At 42.1% G+C, this 15,642-nt stretch overlaps 1 protein-coding gene across 7 annotated transcripts in view; it reads left to right on the forward strand.

Moving 5' to 3' along the window:
• The window catches only part of LOC148508634 (uncharacterized), a 282,049-nt gene that overhangs the window by 209,527 nt on the left and 56,880 nt on the right, over positions 1–15,642 (forward strand). For all 7 annotated transcript variants that reach the window (XM_088444248.1, XM_088444247.1, XM_088444246.1 and 4 more), the window contains one exon: positions 7,558–7,637. In XM_088444248.1, coding sequence (XP_088300374.1) covers positions 7,561–7,637 — 77 coding nt within the window. In that variant the 5' untranslated portion in view covers positions 7,558–7,560. The remainder of the gene's footprint in view (positions 1–7,557; positions 7,638–15,642) is intronic.

Here is a 15,642-nt window from a genome sequence, read left to right on the forward strand (position 1 = left end):
GCCTACTAAATGGGGCGAGCTGTCAATCATCATCGACAGCTCGCCCCCTTTGGTGCGAGACCCGGAGCGACGGAGCACCCGTCGCTAGCCGGCTCTCGCGCATGCGCACGACGGAGCCGGCTCCGTCGTGCGCATGCGCAGTGGGCAAACATCGACCCGGTTGCGAGTGCTCAGCGCTTGCGACCGAGTCTGAATCAGGCCCAGTGTTCTAGTACAGCTTCCATAAGGAACCTACCAGAGATTTCATGGTATCTGTATGATTGAGTGCAGAGTTACAAAGTAACAATATAAAAGGATACAGTTAGCCCATGGTTACAAAGTGACTGTTTACAATAAATAAAAATAAATTAAAAAGGCCTTTTTTTAAAAAAATGTGGTGCCTAATAAGCATGCTTTATTAAACATCATTTTTTTTCTGCTAGCTGAATTTACCAATTAACAAATTGGGAAAAGGAATTCATAATCTATAGGCTATCTTAGAGAGTGTCGGAAAGTAATTGTTGATTTTTTGTGACGAAAAACCACCGATCTATTAACCTGAATTTATAATTGGAAATGCCCAGTTTAAAGATTATACATGAATGTAATTCAATTATTAATGTTGTGAATATTTAATATGGATTGTCTTTATGTATGAAGTATTTGTATTTATTTATTTATAATTTTTAATAAATTGAATATTTTTATTCTTACTACATAGCACTTTCTTTTATGAAGTTTTTTCATGAAATTGGTTGTATTTAATTGAAAAGGGAGCAATACCCTTTAGAAAGCTGCAATTTGATTAGTATTGGTTGTCACCAGGTAGACTAGCGCCCTAATATACATTCATTTGTTTTTGCAATAAATTAGTTTACAATTGCACTGAACTGCGTGCACATGCTATATTGTGATCCGTAGTGAATCAGGCCCTGAGTACTTTTTATCTACAATCTCTGGTAACTTACTATAAAGTGTATAAATATTACCTTGTTTTTTTGCCCATCTTCTGTACTCAGGGTGAACCTCCTATTTGTACACATACTGTGCTGATGCCTTTTTGGTCTGTTGACAATGACCCTCAGGGGTCGAAACATCGACTTATGATACTTACCCTGCTGAATTGATAAAGCCTTCATTTTATTTATACTGGTGAGTGCCCTCTTTTGGCCCAAGTGACCATAACTTTATAGATATAGATATATATATATATATATATATATATATATATATATATATATGTAGTCAGGTGCATAAATATTGGGACATTTACATAATTTTCATATTTTGGCCTCTATTCACGACCACAATGGCTTTGAAATGAAACAAACAAGATGTGCTTTAACTGCAGACTTTCAGATTTAATTTGAGGGTAATTACATCCAAATCAGGTGAACGTGTAGGAATTACAACGGTTTCTATATGTGCCTCCCACTTTTTAAGGGGCCAAAAGTAATGGGTCGAACTAAACAATCCTAAATCTAACTTTCACTTTTTAATACTTTGTTGCAAATCCTTTGCAGGCAATTACAGCCTGAAGTCTGGAACGCATAGACATCACCAGACGCTGGGTTTCATCCCTGGTGATGCTCTGCCAGGCCTCTACTGCAAATGTCTTCAGTTCCTACTTGTTCTTGGGGCATTTTCCCTTCAGTTTTGTCTTTATTAAGTGAAAAGCATGCTTATTCGGATTCAGGTCAGGGGATTGACTTGGCCATTGCATAACATTCCTCTTTTTAGCCTTAAAAAACTCTTCAGTTGTAAGGATCCTGGATTCTAATCTCTATACACTCCTTCCTATACCTTCTAATATCCTGCCTATACCTTCTAAGGATGACGCTAATTTGCGTACGCAGATTATACAGTAAATAAAGACTTCAGACCTCGAATCTGTGGTTCCAAAGCACAAAGTATTATTGAAGTAAAAGTACAGCAGTTACACGCTATTGATCCAGACACAATTCGGCGCAAAGGAATTACACAGACCCAAGTACAGTATACATTTGCAGCGCTTCCGGACCAGATGTTAGGCATCAGCAAGAAACCCCTCGTCAATCAGCATTCAGCATGAAGACTAAGACCCAGTGTTGGAGCACACATATTTATACCTCCCAGGAATAGACAACACAATAGAGAAGTTTGTTGCTGATGCCATTGGTTCCCAAAGGGGATGCATCTGACGCTCTAACAACTGGGCGTCTCTGGATTCCCGCCTCATGCAACATCCTAACAGTTGTTCATATAATATACATTTTGTTGCTTGAAGTCTCTGCGGTCCATAAGTTGAGAATGCATGATGCGATCTCCACACCGATGATACCGGAATTCTGTTGAAAACGTACGCATCAGTAAAATACCAAACACGGCTTACTTATCATGTATAAAACCTTAATTACCAAATAATCTTTATTTCACAGTATTTATACTAAATGAACAAACTTAAATCTTATACTTTAAAGCTTATGGAACCTTGTATGTGAATATGTAATGTGTGAGTATGCTGGGTTTGATATAAGGACGCTAGTTAACTTGGGACAGATGCGTGCGCATTTAGCTAATACATTCAGGGTCTTATGCATTCGCTAATATGCGACTAGTTAATAGTGCAATTATGCGTATTAATGTGTATATGAGAAATGGTGAAAGATGCAATAGCATGGTGCTAATAGTAATATCGCCATATGTACTTAATTGTGAGTTTATCTAAAATGGCGCTTGGGCGGCCATTCGCAAAATGGCGTCTTTCGATCTCATTTCCAAGATGGCGTCTTGCAGCCAGTCGCAAGATGGCGTCGCTGCGATTCAATTTTAAACTGATCTTGTCTCAGCCAATTATCCAGCTTTGACAGTTGCTTATGCAGTATGCTTCGGGTCATTGTCCATCTGCACTGTGAAGCGCCGTCCAATGAGTTCTGAAGCATTTGACTGAATATGAGCATATAATATTGCCGGAAACACTTCAGAATACATTCTGCTGCTTTTGTCAGCAGTCACATCATCAATAAATACAAGGGAACCAGTTCCATTGGCAGCCATACATGCCCATGCCATGACACTACCACCACCATGCTTCACTGATGAGGTGGTATGTTTTGGATCATGGGCAGTTCCGTTCCTTTTCCATGCTCTTCTCTTCCCATCGCTCTGGTACAAGTTGATCTTTGTCTCATCTGTCCATAGGATGTTGTTCCAGAACTGTAATGGCTTTTTTAGATGTTGTTTGGCAAACTCTAATCTGGTCTTCCTGTTTTTGTGGCTCACCAATGGCTTACATCTTGTGGTGAACCCTCTATATTCACTCTTGTGAAGTCTTCTCTTGATTGTTGACTTTGACACATATACACCTACCTCCTGGAGAGTGTTCTTGATTTGGCCAACTGTTGTGAAGGGGTTTTTCTTCACCAGGGAAATAATTCTTCTGTCATCCACCACAGTTGTTTTCCGTGGTCTTCCAGGTCTTTTGGTGTTGCTGAGCTCTCCGGTGTGTTCTTTCTTTTTAAGAATATTCCAAACAGTTGATTTGGCCACACCTAATGTGTTTGCTATCTCTCTGATGGGTTTGTTTTGATTTTTCAGCCTAATGATGGCTTGCTTCACTGGTAGTGACAGCTCTTTGGATCTCATACTGAGAGCCGACAGCAACTGATTCCAAATGCAAATGTCACACCTAGAATCAATTCCAGACCTTTTACCTGCTTAATTGATAATGAAATAACGAGGGAATAGCCCACACCTGTCCATGAAATAGCTTTTGAGTTGATAGTCCCATTACTTTTAGCCCCTTAATAAGTGGGAGGCACATATAGAAACCGCTGTAATTCCTACACCGTTCACCTGATTTGGATGTAATTACCCTCAAATTAAATCTGAAAGTCTGCAGTTAAAGCACACCTTGTTTGTTTCATTTCAAAGCCATTGTGGTGATGAATAGAGGCCAAAATATGAAAATTTTGTCTATATCTCACTATTTATGCTCGTGAACGTATATATATATATATATATATATATATATATATATATATATTTTGGGCATGGCGACACTCACGTAGTAAGATCATAAATAACTGGTCAGACGGCATGAGTATCTGGCGCATCTTCTCCTGTTATATGAGGGGGGCTCATTTGCTACCCATGCAGTGTAGTTGCATCTCACTTTTGCGGCCAAGTCTGCATACTATAGGTAGCAAAATGTTTTTTTTTTCTCTTTCTCCAGGTGCATTTTATGTTTGCTCTTATGAAAGTTGGATATTCTTCATGGGATGGGTATGGGATTCCAGTGCTCAGGATCCTGGCGGATAGAATCCCAACGCCGGCACTCCAGCAGGGTTAGAATACCAACACTTGTCGGTTAGTATTCTAACCCTCTCCCTACCCAAACCCTAACCATCACTACCCCCAGTGCCTGACCCTAACCTCCCACGCTAGTGCCTAAACCTAACCACCCCCTCCCCGCACCCTAAACTTAACCCTCCCCTTTTAGTGCTTAACACTAATCCCCCCCCTAGTGCCTAACCCTAACTCCTAACCCTAACCGTCCCCCTAACCCCACTATTTACCATCTGGATGTCGGTGCCAGAATTCTGACAGGTGTCGGGATTTCAGCGCCGGAAGTCTAAGCCCCGGCATCCCAACTTTGGTGATTTTAACCGCATCCCGTTTCTCATTTGTGAGAGTCCCATATGTGATCAATGCACTGCTCAGACATTATTTCTTGTAAATGCCAAATAAATATTGAAATAATTCAACCCGTGAGAGGTGGCCAGTGCTTTTTAGTTACTGTTACTAAATTCAACTCATAAATTCATAAGATATTATGACCTGGTAATTATCTCAGTGATATCATTAGTACTTAATAAACTGGCAGTTTCTGATGTGTGAAGGTAATAACCCACCTTAATTCACATATTGGACAGTTTGAAATGGTGAGAATTTTGCTGGGTAAACATTATACGATGTGTGAACCGTGCGACAGAACAACGTTATGTAATGATACATCGCCCATGCCGTACACACTGCACGATCCGATGTATGACAGCACAATATATCGTTACATGCTGCATGTAGCAGCATGGCGATATTTATTGCATCGTCTCATCTGCTGTGCAGAACAGCAGAAGGGACTTGGCGATGAACGGCCATCGTGAATGATTGATCGGGCATAGACACTGCAAGATCCGTACGATATATAATTCCAATCCACAATGAAAAGCTATATCATACGACGGATCGTGTAGTGTGTAACCAGCTTTATACTGTGTATATTTAATTGTTTATTATGTGTAACTTGCAATTTTTAATTGTGAGTATATGAAGCTGTTACTGAAGGCTTCCAGCAACATTATATTGAAAACAAGACAACTTCATGTTGCTTTAAGCCATAAATGGCTTTAGAATGAACAATATTAGAGGGTTTTGTGCCAAGAAATACAGAGCTGGAGCTGGCAGTTCTCTGATGGATAATGCACAGCTACAGCACGGAGCCCTGAGCGGGTAAACTTTGAGGTGTTGCCTTGGAAACATAACACAGAGACAGAGTTGTTGATGAAGCTATCTGAGTGACAGGTTTAAAATCGAAGCCCAGTCAAAGCCAACGTCCGTTACCCAATATGGCCTCACTGGAGGGAACAACTCCCAGTTTGGAACGACTTTTATATGAAGTGTACCTCCTGTAGATTAGTGAAACTGAAATTGGCAAATCCTGACGGCAGTGATGACTCTTGATTTGCCAGTTCACAACAAACTGGTCTCAAACATACAAGGGCATCAATGTTTTTATTCCTAGTCCTAAGGATGAGATTTACTTTAAGTCATCTCATACAGTAATATTAGTTATTTTAATTAAGTAGATGAGATTAATCAAGGAGATGTAATCAAGTGGGAAAGATGTAACAAACCATCGAGAGAGAGAGAGATAAAGTTGAGAAGCTGTCCATAGGAACCAAACAACTTCTGTCATTGTACTGTATAGACTGTGCTAGATAAATGATAGCTAGAAGCTGTTGGTCGCTATGGGCAACTTCATTTTGGCCGGGATGTACTAAAGGAAAAATGCGGTAAAAAAACAGTTTTCAGGGTTTTTACCGCATTTTCATATTACTAAGCCCGGCCGCCCGATTTTCGTTGTTGAGGGTAACGCCAGGTTTTTCTGGTGTTGCCCTATAGAAGCCTATGGGCTTCTTACCACATCCCGCTCCCCACTGCCCAACAGTCGCCTAGCACCTCTCACTGCTCCTCCTGGGTCCCCCACCTAATTCTCCTCTTCTTCTGGGTGCAGGGAGGAGGAGGAGCCCGGGACTTCCTACAGAGGTCACCAGCAGGAAGCTCCCGGGGGGAGGAGACCCATAGAGACCCCCTCGGCAGCGGCAGCTTTGCAAAGGGAAGCTCTTATCACAAGAGCTGTCCTTTGCAATACTATTCACATTATGTTAGTACATATGCGATTAGTATCAGTGCGGTGACTGGCGGGATGTACACCGCATCTCTCAAAGGTGTCCTACAATTCCCCTAAGTGTGTTTGCTGGGTAAAGGCAAACATGTATTGTACAATGTTTGATGATTCGCCCATGAAGGGCACTGTTGTAGTAAAGTAATTACTCATCCATGTGATGTGTACTTGGCAGCTTTCATAGTTATTTTATTGAAATATTTACAGAACTGAGGGTCAAATGTGCATCTCCGACATTTATGTTACACACTCAACCAAGGACGACTATTTTGAATTACATGATGTTTTAAATGGTTTCACCATGAAAACATAAAACCAATGCACATATGAAAACGACAGCCCCATGTAAAATGTGTGAGAAATTACCCAACATCATTGCTATGGGCAACATCTCCACTTCTAAAAACCCGCACATTAGTTAATACCCCAATATGTTAAGATAATGGAGGAGAGGAGACAATTACTTGAAGCTGGTAATTAGCCCATGCTGCTGCTCCCAGAGACACAGGAATCGGGGCTTGATTCTGCAGAGGATACTGATGCCATTGCAGCAGCGATTTCACATGGACTGCAGCTGTGAAAATCTGCTAATAGTTCAAACGCTTACCAGAGCATAGGAACGCCCACCGCTGCCATCTCATCTGTGTCCGACGTAGCATACCTGCATATATATCTGTAACATCAATGCTCATTTCCTGACCTTCCTCAATACAGTGGTGTCTCTTCTGACACACAGAGAGCTCTAATGCTGCGTATGCCGTAGCAATGGCTAATTTATGCATGCCCATATAATGGTGTTTAAACTTTAAACAGTAAGACCCATCTGTGTTTTTCTAACCCCCCCCGCCCCGCCCCGCCCCGTTACCTCCTCCAAATGCTGACTACCTGTCACTCACTTTGCAAGTGAATCGTCTGTGCGCACTTAATCCAAAACCAATCACAACACGTGCGCAGTGTGACCTAAACGTATACGCAATGGCAAACACTCGCTCGATCTGCGTAAATATCGCCATTGTGTCTGCTGCTGAATCAGGCCCTAAGTACAGTCCTCATCCATATACTGTAGCTCTAAATGGGTAACATTTGTATAACTTGCCTGCTTACTAACTATAGCTTCCACTTTCATTTCACAGAAGATGAGGGCCTCCGTACAAAGAAGACGCTCTGCTTCTGTCATCACTAAGGCACTGAACAAGACCAGGTCACATTCCAGGTAAAGGGTTTGCTAGAAAGAATGAACAATGTCTCCAAATATCTTATATTCTAGTGTTGCTAATTGTGCATGCTGCTAAAGCATTATGATTTAATGCTGTAATAAATCTCAATATGGAAAGAAACTGTGAACCAGCTACTTATTGCAAGCTATATTAATAATGAGTTCCAGTATAGTGATACAGTAAATTAGATATGGATCACTTAGATATACTAAATTGGTAATGACTGTTGATAGTTCATCTGCACTACAGTGTGACATATCATTTAGAACTGACGCATCTGCTCTCTGGCCACATTGACAGATCCAAAGTCTCAGAACACACAAAGGAAAGGTTTCCTACTGGATTAAGTTTCATAACCTGTGTTTTAGAAATCCAGTATAATGAGGCCTAGAATAGTCTGTAGCAGTAGGTGATGAGCTTCTACTAACCCTTGTGTTCCACAAGGCAGTGAACGAGGGATGAGAGTACTCACTGCACCTATGTCAAACAAGTATAACAGGGTTAGCCTGCATCTGCTGTCTAGTAAAACCTAATGGAAGAATCCCTTGTTTAAATTGTTGATGAGAGTGCAGTAAATCAAAATAGAAAAAGAAAGGTAGGTACCTGTATGTGCAGAGCAGTCACATGGGCTGGTTCAGTGGTATCGGGGGTCCCTGCATGCACACCATGGGATCCCCTAGGACTTTGATTTGTGTTTTGTCCAAGATTAACTTGTTCACAGAATCAGTATCTAAAGTCTATGAGAAACACAATTAATTTTTCCAGTTCCTCCAATTGATACTGGGGTGCATTGTAGGCGTGTCCCATAAAAACTGATGCATTCATGAAAATATAGATACAAATATTATGTGCAACATTGGAGGTGCTCATTGTACATTTTTTCGAAAATTACCTTCTCTGAGAGACAAAAGGTAAAGTGCAAGAAATGGTACCGTTATGTGCAGACTGAATTGAAGTTTATATTATCAAGAAAAACAAAACACCATAGAGGAGCCCTTTGCATAAGACAATTGCCCCTATTTACTACAATCTGCATTTAAAATACAGTTGTAGTGTGATATTTTTGACTAAATTTGCATTGCATTTAGGAAATATCACCTGGATGTACTAACATCCACATGCAGGGAAAGAGCTTGGGATAAAGCTCTGTCCCTGGGAATCCTCTTTGCAGTCTTCTTATGGTAATTTTTGCCAAGAATACAGTGAGAAGGTGTCTGCTCATGCTACTGCTATCCAGCCCCTCCCTAATGTGTTCACACTTACCTTGGTGATCCAGTATACTTTCTCCTCCACTCAGCTTGTCTTCAGGCGGGATAGGTCAATATCCCAGTCAAAGGGGATGGTGGTGCTTAGAATACCGGCGCTGGAATACCGACAACTGTCAGAATCCTGGGGAGGGTTAGGGTTAGACACTAGGGGGAGGTTTATAGTTAGGCACTAGGGGGAGGGTTAGGTTTAGGCTGCGGAGAGGGGGAGGTTAGGTTTAGGAACTGGGGAGGGAGGTTAGATTTAGGCATCGGGGAGGGAGGGTTAGGGTGTAGGGTAGAAATAGGAGAAGGGTTAGGATACCTACCAACAGGTGTCTGTATCCTTACCCTGTCAGGGTGCCGGCTTTTGGATTTTGACTGCCAGGATCCCGAGCGCCAGCATCTCCTACCAAACCCCTCCAAGCTCCTGATCTTTGACCCCGGTCACCTGGTGTGTGCTGTAAACTGAGATGCCATTTTACCGCACAGCTGACCAGGGTCACAGTGCAGAAGCCTTGGTGACCAGCTGACCAGAGGAGAGAGCTCACCAATCAGTGGACTCCCGGGTGCAGGTAAGTGTTTGATTTTTTTTTTAAACTATATTTTTTTTACAGTCCTCAGTCTGTGGTCTATCTTGACCACAAAGGTGATCAGGGGGGACGGGTTCCCGGCTCTGCTCTGCCTGTCAGAGCGGAGCAGGAATCAGAGAACTGGGGGGAAGTCTGCTTAACGCCATTTCCAGATGACATTGTTATAGCTGCGCTCCCACCCGGTATCTTTTCACAATTCCCCCTTAGTACATTTCAAACAGATTGCTTTTTCCATTACAAATATGGTAAATGTGATCTGCTTGCTAAAGAAATGTGAATTAAAGGGCTTGGAGAAGTTTTTCACGAAAACTGCTCCCAAAGCCCTTTAATACATTTCAGTGAAACTAAAAGAATGTGGAAAGGGTGTTGAAACATCTGTTTTCACATTATTTTATAAAAAAAAATAAGATTAGTAAATAGAGCCCAAAGAATCCTCTGCAGCTCTACAATTTTCAGCAGAGGAATCAGAGCCGTAATTAGACATCTTGGTGCTCGGTGCCTGAGAGAGCATTGCCCCCCCCCCCCCTCCCAATTTTTTTAAATAGGGATATATAATAGTGCACTTGAAAAAGGGCCATGGCCTCATGGGGAAGGGTCTGGGAACAGATAGGGGAGACCAGGAGAAGCTGGGATAAAAGAAGAGGTAGCTACAAGTGAGAATGATAATAAACAGGAAACTTTACAGGCCCAAACAGCGCCCCCTGCCCTGTGGTGCTCTGTGCCATGGCACAGGTCGCACCACCCTAGTTAAGGCACTGAGAGGAATTATTGAGTTAAGCTAGGGAGGATCTCTTGTTTCATGCCTTGTGTCTGTTTCAGTTAATAAGCAATCAGGGAATCTACTGTAACTGGTCTCAGCCAAAAGAAAAAATAATTTCCCTTCCTAAACATAATAACATATACAGAGAGGAGACAAAAGCAGCCAAAAGCTTTTTCATTTTGTTTATCTCTGTGCTTTTGTATAAATTATTCCTCTGGGTGTTTATGTCTAGTTAAGAGTTTCTTTAGCAAACCAAGAATAAGAAACATGATTTTCATATCATATTACAGTCCGCTGATTTATTCATCATAAGCAGCCCTATACTGATTTCCAAACATCATTTATTAGGCATACTTTTCTTGTAGTTGTTGGTGATTGAGTTATACAGAAACGTATACATGGTAAACACATTAAGACAAGTTAAATTGAATAAATTGTTACAGTAGAAATTTGTACAGAAATACAACTGAAGTCTTGCCAATAGATGTCATTGTGTTTAATAAGCACTTCCACAACTTACTGTACTGTAGCTCTCTGCCCATTAGTAGGGCTGTGTAAGTGAATGCAATCACCACCCAGATCTTACTCAGTCCTCTTTGTCCCAAATACAGTGGTTATGCTTTTTCACAAAATCAGCACTCACTGGTCTGTAGTAAATTAGTGGTGTTGTGTAGTAAGAAAATGTGTTTTTCTTTTGTCTCACAAAATTTTTATTGAAAATTGGAAATAGAATTACAGGTGGGTCCACAGAGGTAGAACCAGTAAAAACAAAAGCAAAAAACATCAACAAATACAAAAAAGACTATATGGAGATAACACAAATCAGTCAAACATGGAGCATTGGAATCACATATATACAGTATATATATATATATATATATATATATATATATATATACATATACACTTACACATATACAGACATAATTTGTCCAAATAGAGAAGAGGAAATGGGAAGAGATGTGAGCCAGGTAGAATGTGGAGGGGGGCGGGGAGGGCAAAGAGGTTGGAGGTGAGATGGGTGTGAGCAGCAAAATGTATATGAAAAAAAGAGAGAACAGGTTAATGGGGCTAGCAACTATTCCAGACCAGGGAGATGATCATTTTGAAAGAGATACCATGTTTCTGCGTTCCCTGTTCTCCTGGTCCTCATTATTGGTGCAAAAATCCAAGAGTTCTGTGAACACTGATTATGTGGTCTAGGTTCCTGCTTGTATCATTGAGTGCTTTCTGCGGATTATCTTGACGAGATTCCAGCTTGGAGGTACGAGTGGCAAGAGCGGAGATGTCAGATTTAATGGAGGCCACAGCTTTATCCAGTTTGGTCTCAAGGGAGTCCTTGAAATCCATGATTAAGGAATGGAGAACCAGGATATCTTCCTTTGTGGAAGTGGGGAGTCATATTTATCCATAGTAATCAAAGGCGGGGAGGGGCCCTTTGCAGATTGGATTTTGTGCCCCTGATAAAATTTGCGAGGTATCATCACCTCATTGTCTAGGTGTTTTGGCAGTAGACTTCTGCATGGGAGAGGGGCCCAAGAAAGTATCACAGGAGGGAAATGTACCTCTTGGGGTGCACCAGAAACCTCGGACGTGCAGAGCTGTGAAAGTGCAGGACATCTCAGGAGGGAAGAACAGATAGTTACTTCAGGAAATAGGGGGGAACACCCAGGGGACTGATGGTGTGCACCCTAAAAAGACATCAGTAAGGGGTCAGAAAAGAGATGATTGGGTGTCAGACCTAGATGGTCAAGATGGTGGCTCTTTATAGTGGGGGCCTAAAGCTGACCACAGTCAGACCACATAGCTGAAGGGGCTGGGAACCTCCTGTGGGGAGATGTGAAAGGCCTGGAGACTGCTGGTGTACAGCTACCCGCGGCCATGGGCAGGTCAGTTGATGATGGTGTTGGAGAGCTGCACTGCAGCACTAGGGCCAGCCTCTCACTCTTATAGTGGACGAGGTGCAGCAAGATGGCGGGCACCCTGGAACACTGACCGCCTATGTGTCGAGAGCTGTAGTCCCTATTGTTGGAGGCCGGGGTCCGTGGCAGCACAGCAGGGGGAGGAACGGACAGGTCCGGTCCAGCCGCGACCGCACAAACAGATGATCAGGACGGTGCCGGCTTTCTGTGCAGGTCCGTGGCTGCAGTTTAGGAGAGGTGGGAGGGAGCCGGAGTGCAGCCTACACAGTGGGCGTTCTGTGGAAGCCAGTCACCGGGCGCCCAGAGCAAAAACCGCTGCCCCGATATGTGAAAGAATGCTGGGTTCAAGGCAGTACTCCTGGGAGGGACACAAAGCGGTCCAGATCCGACTAAAACTGCAGACGGATCTGGCGGAGGCAGCCCTCTACTCAAGTCCACAGCTTCAGCAGAGGAGAAGGCCTACACGTGGGTGAGTCTAACTGTGGCACAATGAGACTCCAAGGCTTGTGGGCGAGATAGGGGCACTGTATAGTATGACTGGGGATGGGAAAATCCCTTTAAAAGTGTCCTTTAGTGGCAAGGCTACAGGAGCTTAGTAAGAGCACATCTGCTCTGTGTCAGCCAAGCCACGCCCCTCGTAAGAAAACGTGTTTACACACATCACCACATAATATGGTAGTCCAGCCTCACAGAATATCCTGCATAGATCTATAGGTTGTCTTCATGTCTAATGATAATATATATATATATATATATATATATATATATATATATATATATATATACTGTACCTCTTAATCTTTTTATGTCTAATCACTTGTATTAGACATTTAATATGTTGTCAAGATAAACTCAATAAGACTGCGCTATTGATAAAAGACCTCTGAATTGTGAAATAGCAGAAAATCTATATAGCAGTCAAGGCTCCGTTTAATTGTGAAACATATTGTTATATTTAATCACATATAGGTTCTTAAACAACTATATATAGGGATGCAGAAGGTCTAAATGCCGACCATCAGCATCCTGACTGTTTAATCCTGACAACTGTCTAAGGACCGGCGTTGAAATTCTGACGCCTGTGATTAGACCTAGGCTGGGAGCCCTACACCCGGCTTACCGATCGAAGGTAAGCCGGGCACGGACAGCCACTCAGGGGGGGGGGACTTAGGGCTGAGGCACCCCCCCCAGGAGGTTAGGGTTAGGCTAGGGGAAAGGGGGTTAGGGTTAGGCACCCCCCAGGAGGGAGGTTAGGGTTAGGCACCCCCCGGGAGACTTAGCGTTAGGCAGCGGGGAAGGGGGGCTTAGGTTTAGGCAATTGGGGGGGAGGGAGGTTAGAGTTAGGCAACCCCTAAGGGAGGATTATGGTTAGGGGAGGGAGGTTAGTAAATAGAAAAAAATACTTACCTGTCGGGATCTCACTGCCATGCGGCCAGCGTTAAATCACACTGATCCCATATATATATATTCAGTCAGGTGCATAAATATTGGGACATTGACAGAATTTTCATATTTTGGCCTCTATTCACCACCACAATGGCTTTGAAATGAAACAAACAAGATGTGCTTTAACTGCAGACTTTCAGATTTAATTTGAGGGTAATTACATCCAAATCAGGCGAACGGTGTAGGAATTACAACGGTTTCTATATGTGCCTCCCACTTTTTAAGGGGCCAAAAATAATGGGACAAACTAAACAATCCTAAATCTAACTTTCACTTTTTAATACTTTGTTGCAAATCCTTTGCAGGCAATTACAGCCTGAAGTCTGGAACGCATAGACATCACCAGACGCTGGGTTTCATCCCTGGTGATGCTTTGCCAGGCCTCTACTGCAAAAGTCTTCAGTTCCTGCTTGTTCTTGGGGCATTTTCCCTTCAGTTTTGTCTTCATCAAGTGAAATGTATGCTCAATCGGATTCAGGTCAGGGGATTGACTTGGCCATTGCAAAACATTCCACTTTTTAGCCTTAAAAAACTCTTTGGTTGCTTTTGCAGTATACTTCGGGTCATTGTCCATCTGCACTGTGAAGCGCCGTCCAATGAGTTCTGAAGCATTTGACTGAATATGAGCATATAATATTGCCCGAAACACTTCAGAATTTATTCTGCTGCTTTTGTCAGCAGTCACATCATCAATAAATACAAGGGAACCAGTTCCATTGGTAGCCATACATGCCCACGCCATGACACTACCACCACCTTGCTTCACTGATGAGGTGGTATGTTTTGGATCATGAGCCGTTCCTTTCCTTCTCCATACTCTTCTCTTCCCATCTCTCTGGTACAAGTTGATCTTTGTCTCATCTGTCCATAGGATGTTGTTCCAGAACTGTAATGGCTTTTTTAGATGTTGTTTGGCAAACTCTAATCTGGTCATCCTGTTTTTGCGGCTCACCAATGGTTTACATCTTGTGGTGAACCCTCTATATTCACTCTTGTGAAGTCTTCTCTTGATTGTTGACTTTGACACATATACACCTACCTCCTGGAGAGTGTTCTTGATTTGGCCAACTGTTGTGAAGGGGTTTTTCTTCACCAGGGAAATAATTCTTCTGTCAACCACAACAGTTGTTTTCCGTGGTCTTTCAGGTCTTTTGTTGTTGCTGAGCTCTCCGGTGCCTTCTTTCTTTTTAAGAATATTCCAAACAGTTGATTTGGCCACACCTAATGTTTTTGCTATATCTCTGATGGGTTTGTTTTGATTTTTCAGCCTAATGATGGCTTGCTTCACTGATAGTGACAGCTCTTTGGATCTCATATTGAGAGTCGACAGCAACTGATTCCAAATGCAAATGTCACACCTAGAATCAAGTCCAGACCTTTTACCTGCTTAATTGATAATGAAATAACGAGGGAATAGCCCACACCTGTCCATGAAATAGCTTTTGAGTTGATAGTCCCATTACTTTTGGCCCCTTAAAAAGTGGGAGGCACATATAGAAACCGTTGTAATTCCTACACCGTTCACCTGATTTGGATGTAATTACCCTCAAATTAAATCTGAAAGTCTGCAGTTAAAGCACATCTTGTTTGTTTCATTTCAAAGCCATTGTGGAGGTTGTCTAGAGGCCAAAATATGAAAATTCTGTCAATGTCCCAATATTTATGGACCTGACTGTGTATATGTATATATATATATATATATATATATATATATATATATATATAATCACAGTGCGCTTCAATACACATTCAATGCAAAATTGGCAATAGTAATTAAAACATTTTATATATACACATCACTTTGTTGCAATCTTTAATTGGATTTAAAGATCTCCAGTATCACGGTGTTTATCCGGTTTTAAAGTTCCCAAGCAATGTCCATAAATGATGTTAAAAATTTGCGAGCTATAATGTGACAATTAAATAAGCACAAAGTACTTGCGGATAAATCTTACAAGCGTAACCTGTGTGTTGGTTACATTGAGTGGTGAATCTGGCTTCCCATAATCTTTAGGCAGCAGCCACAGCCATGCTGA

The sequence above is a fragment of the Taudactylus pleione genome, unplaced genomic scaffold, assembly GCF_031769625.1.
Source record: "Taudactylus pleione unplaced genomic scaffold, aTauple2 ptg000352l, whole genome shotgun sequence".
Classification (NCBI taxonomy): Eukaryota; Metazoa; Chordata; class Amphibia; order Anura; family Myobatrachidae; genus Taudactylus; species Taudactylus pleione.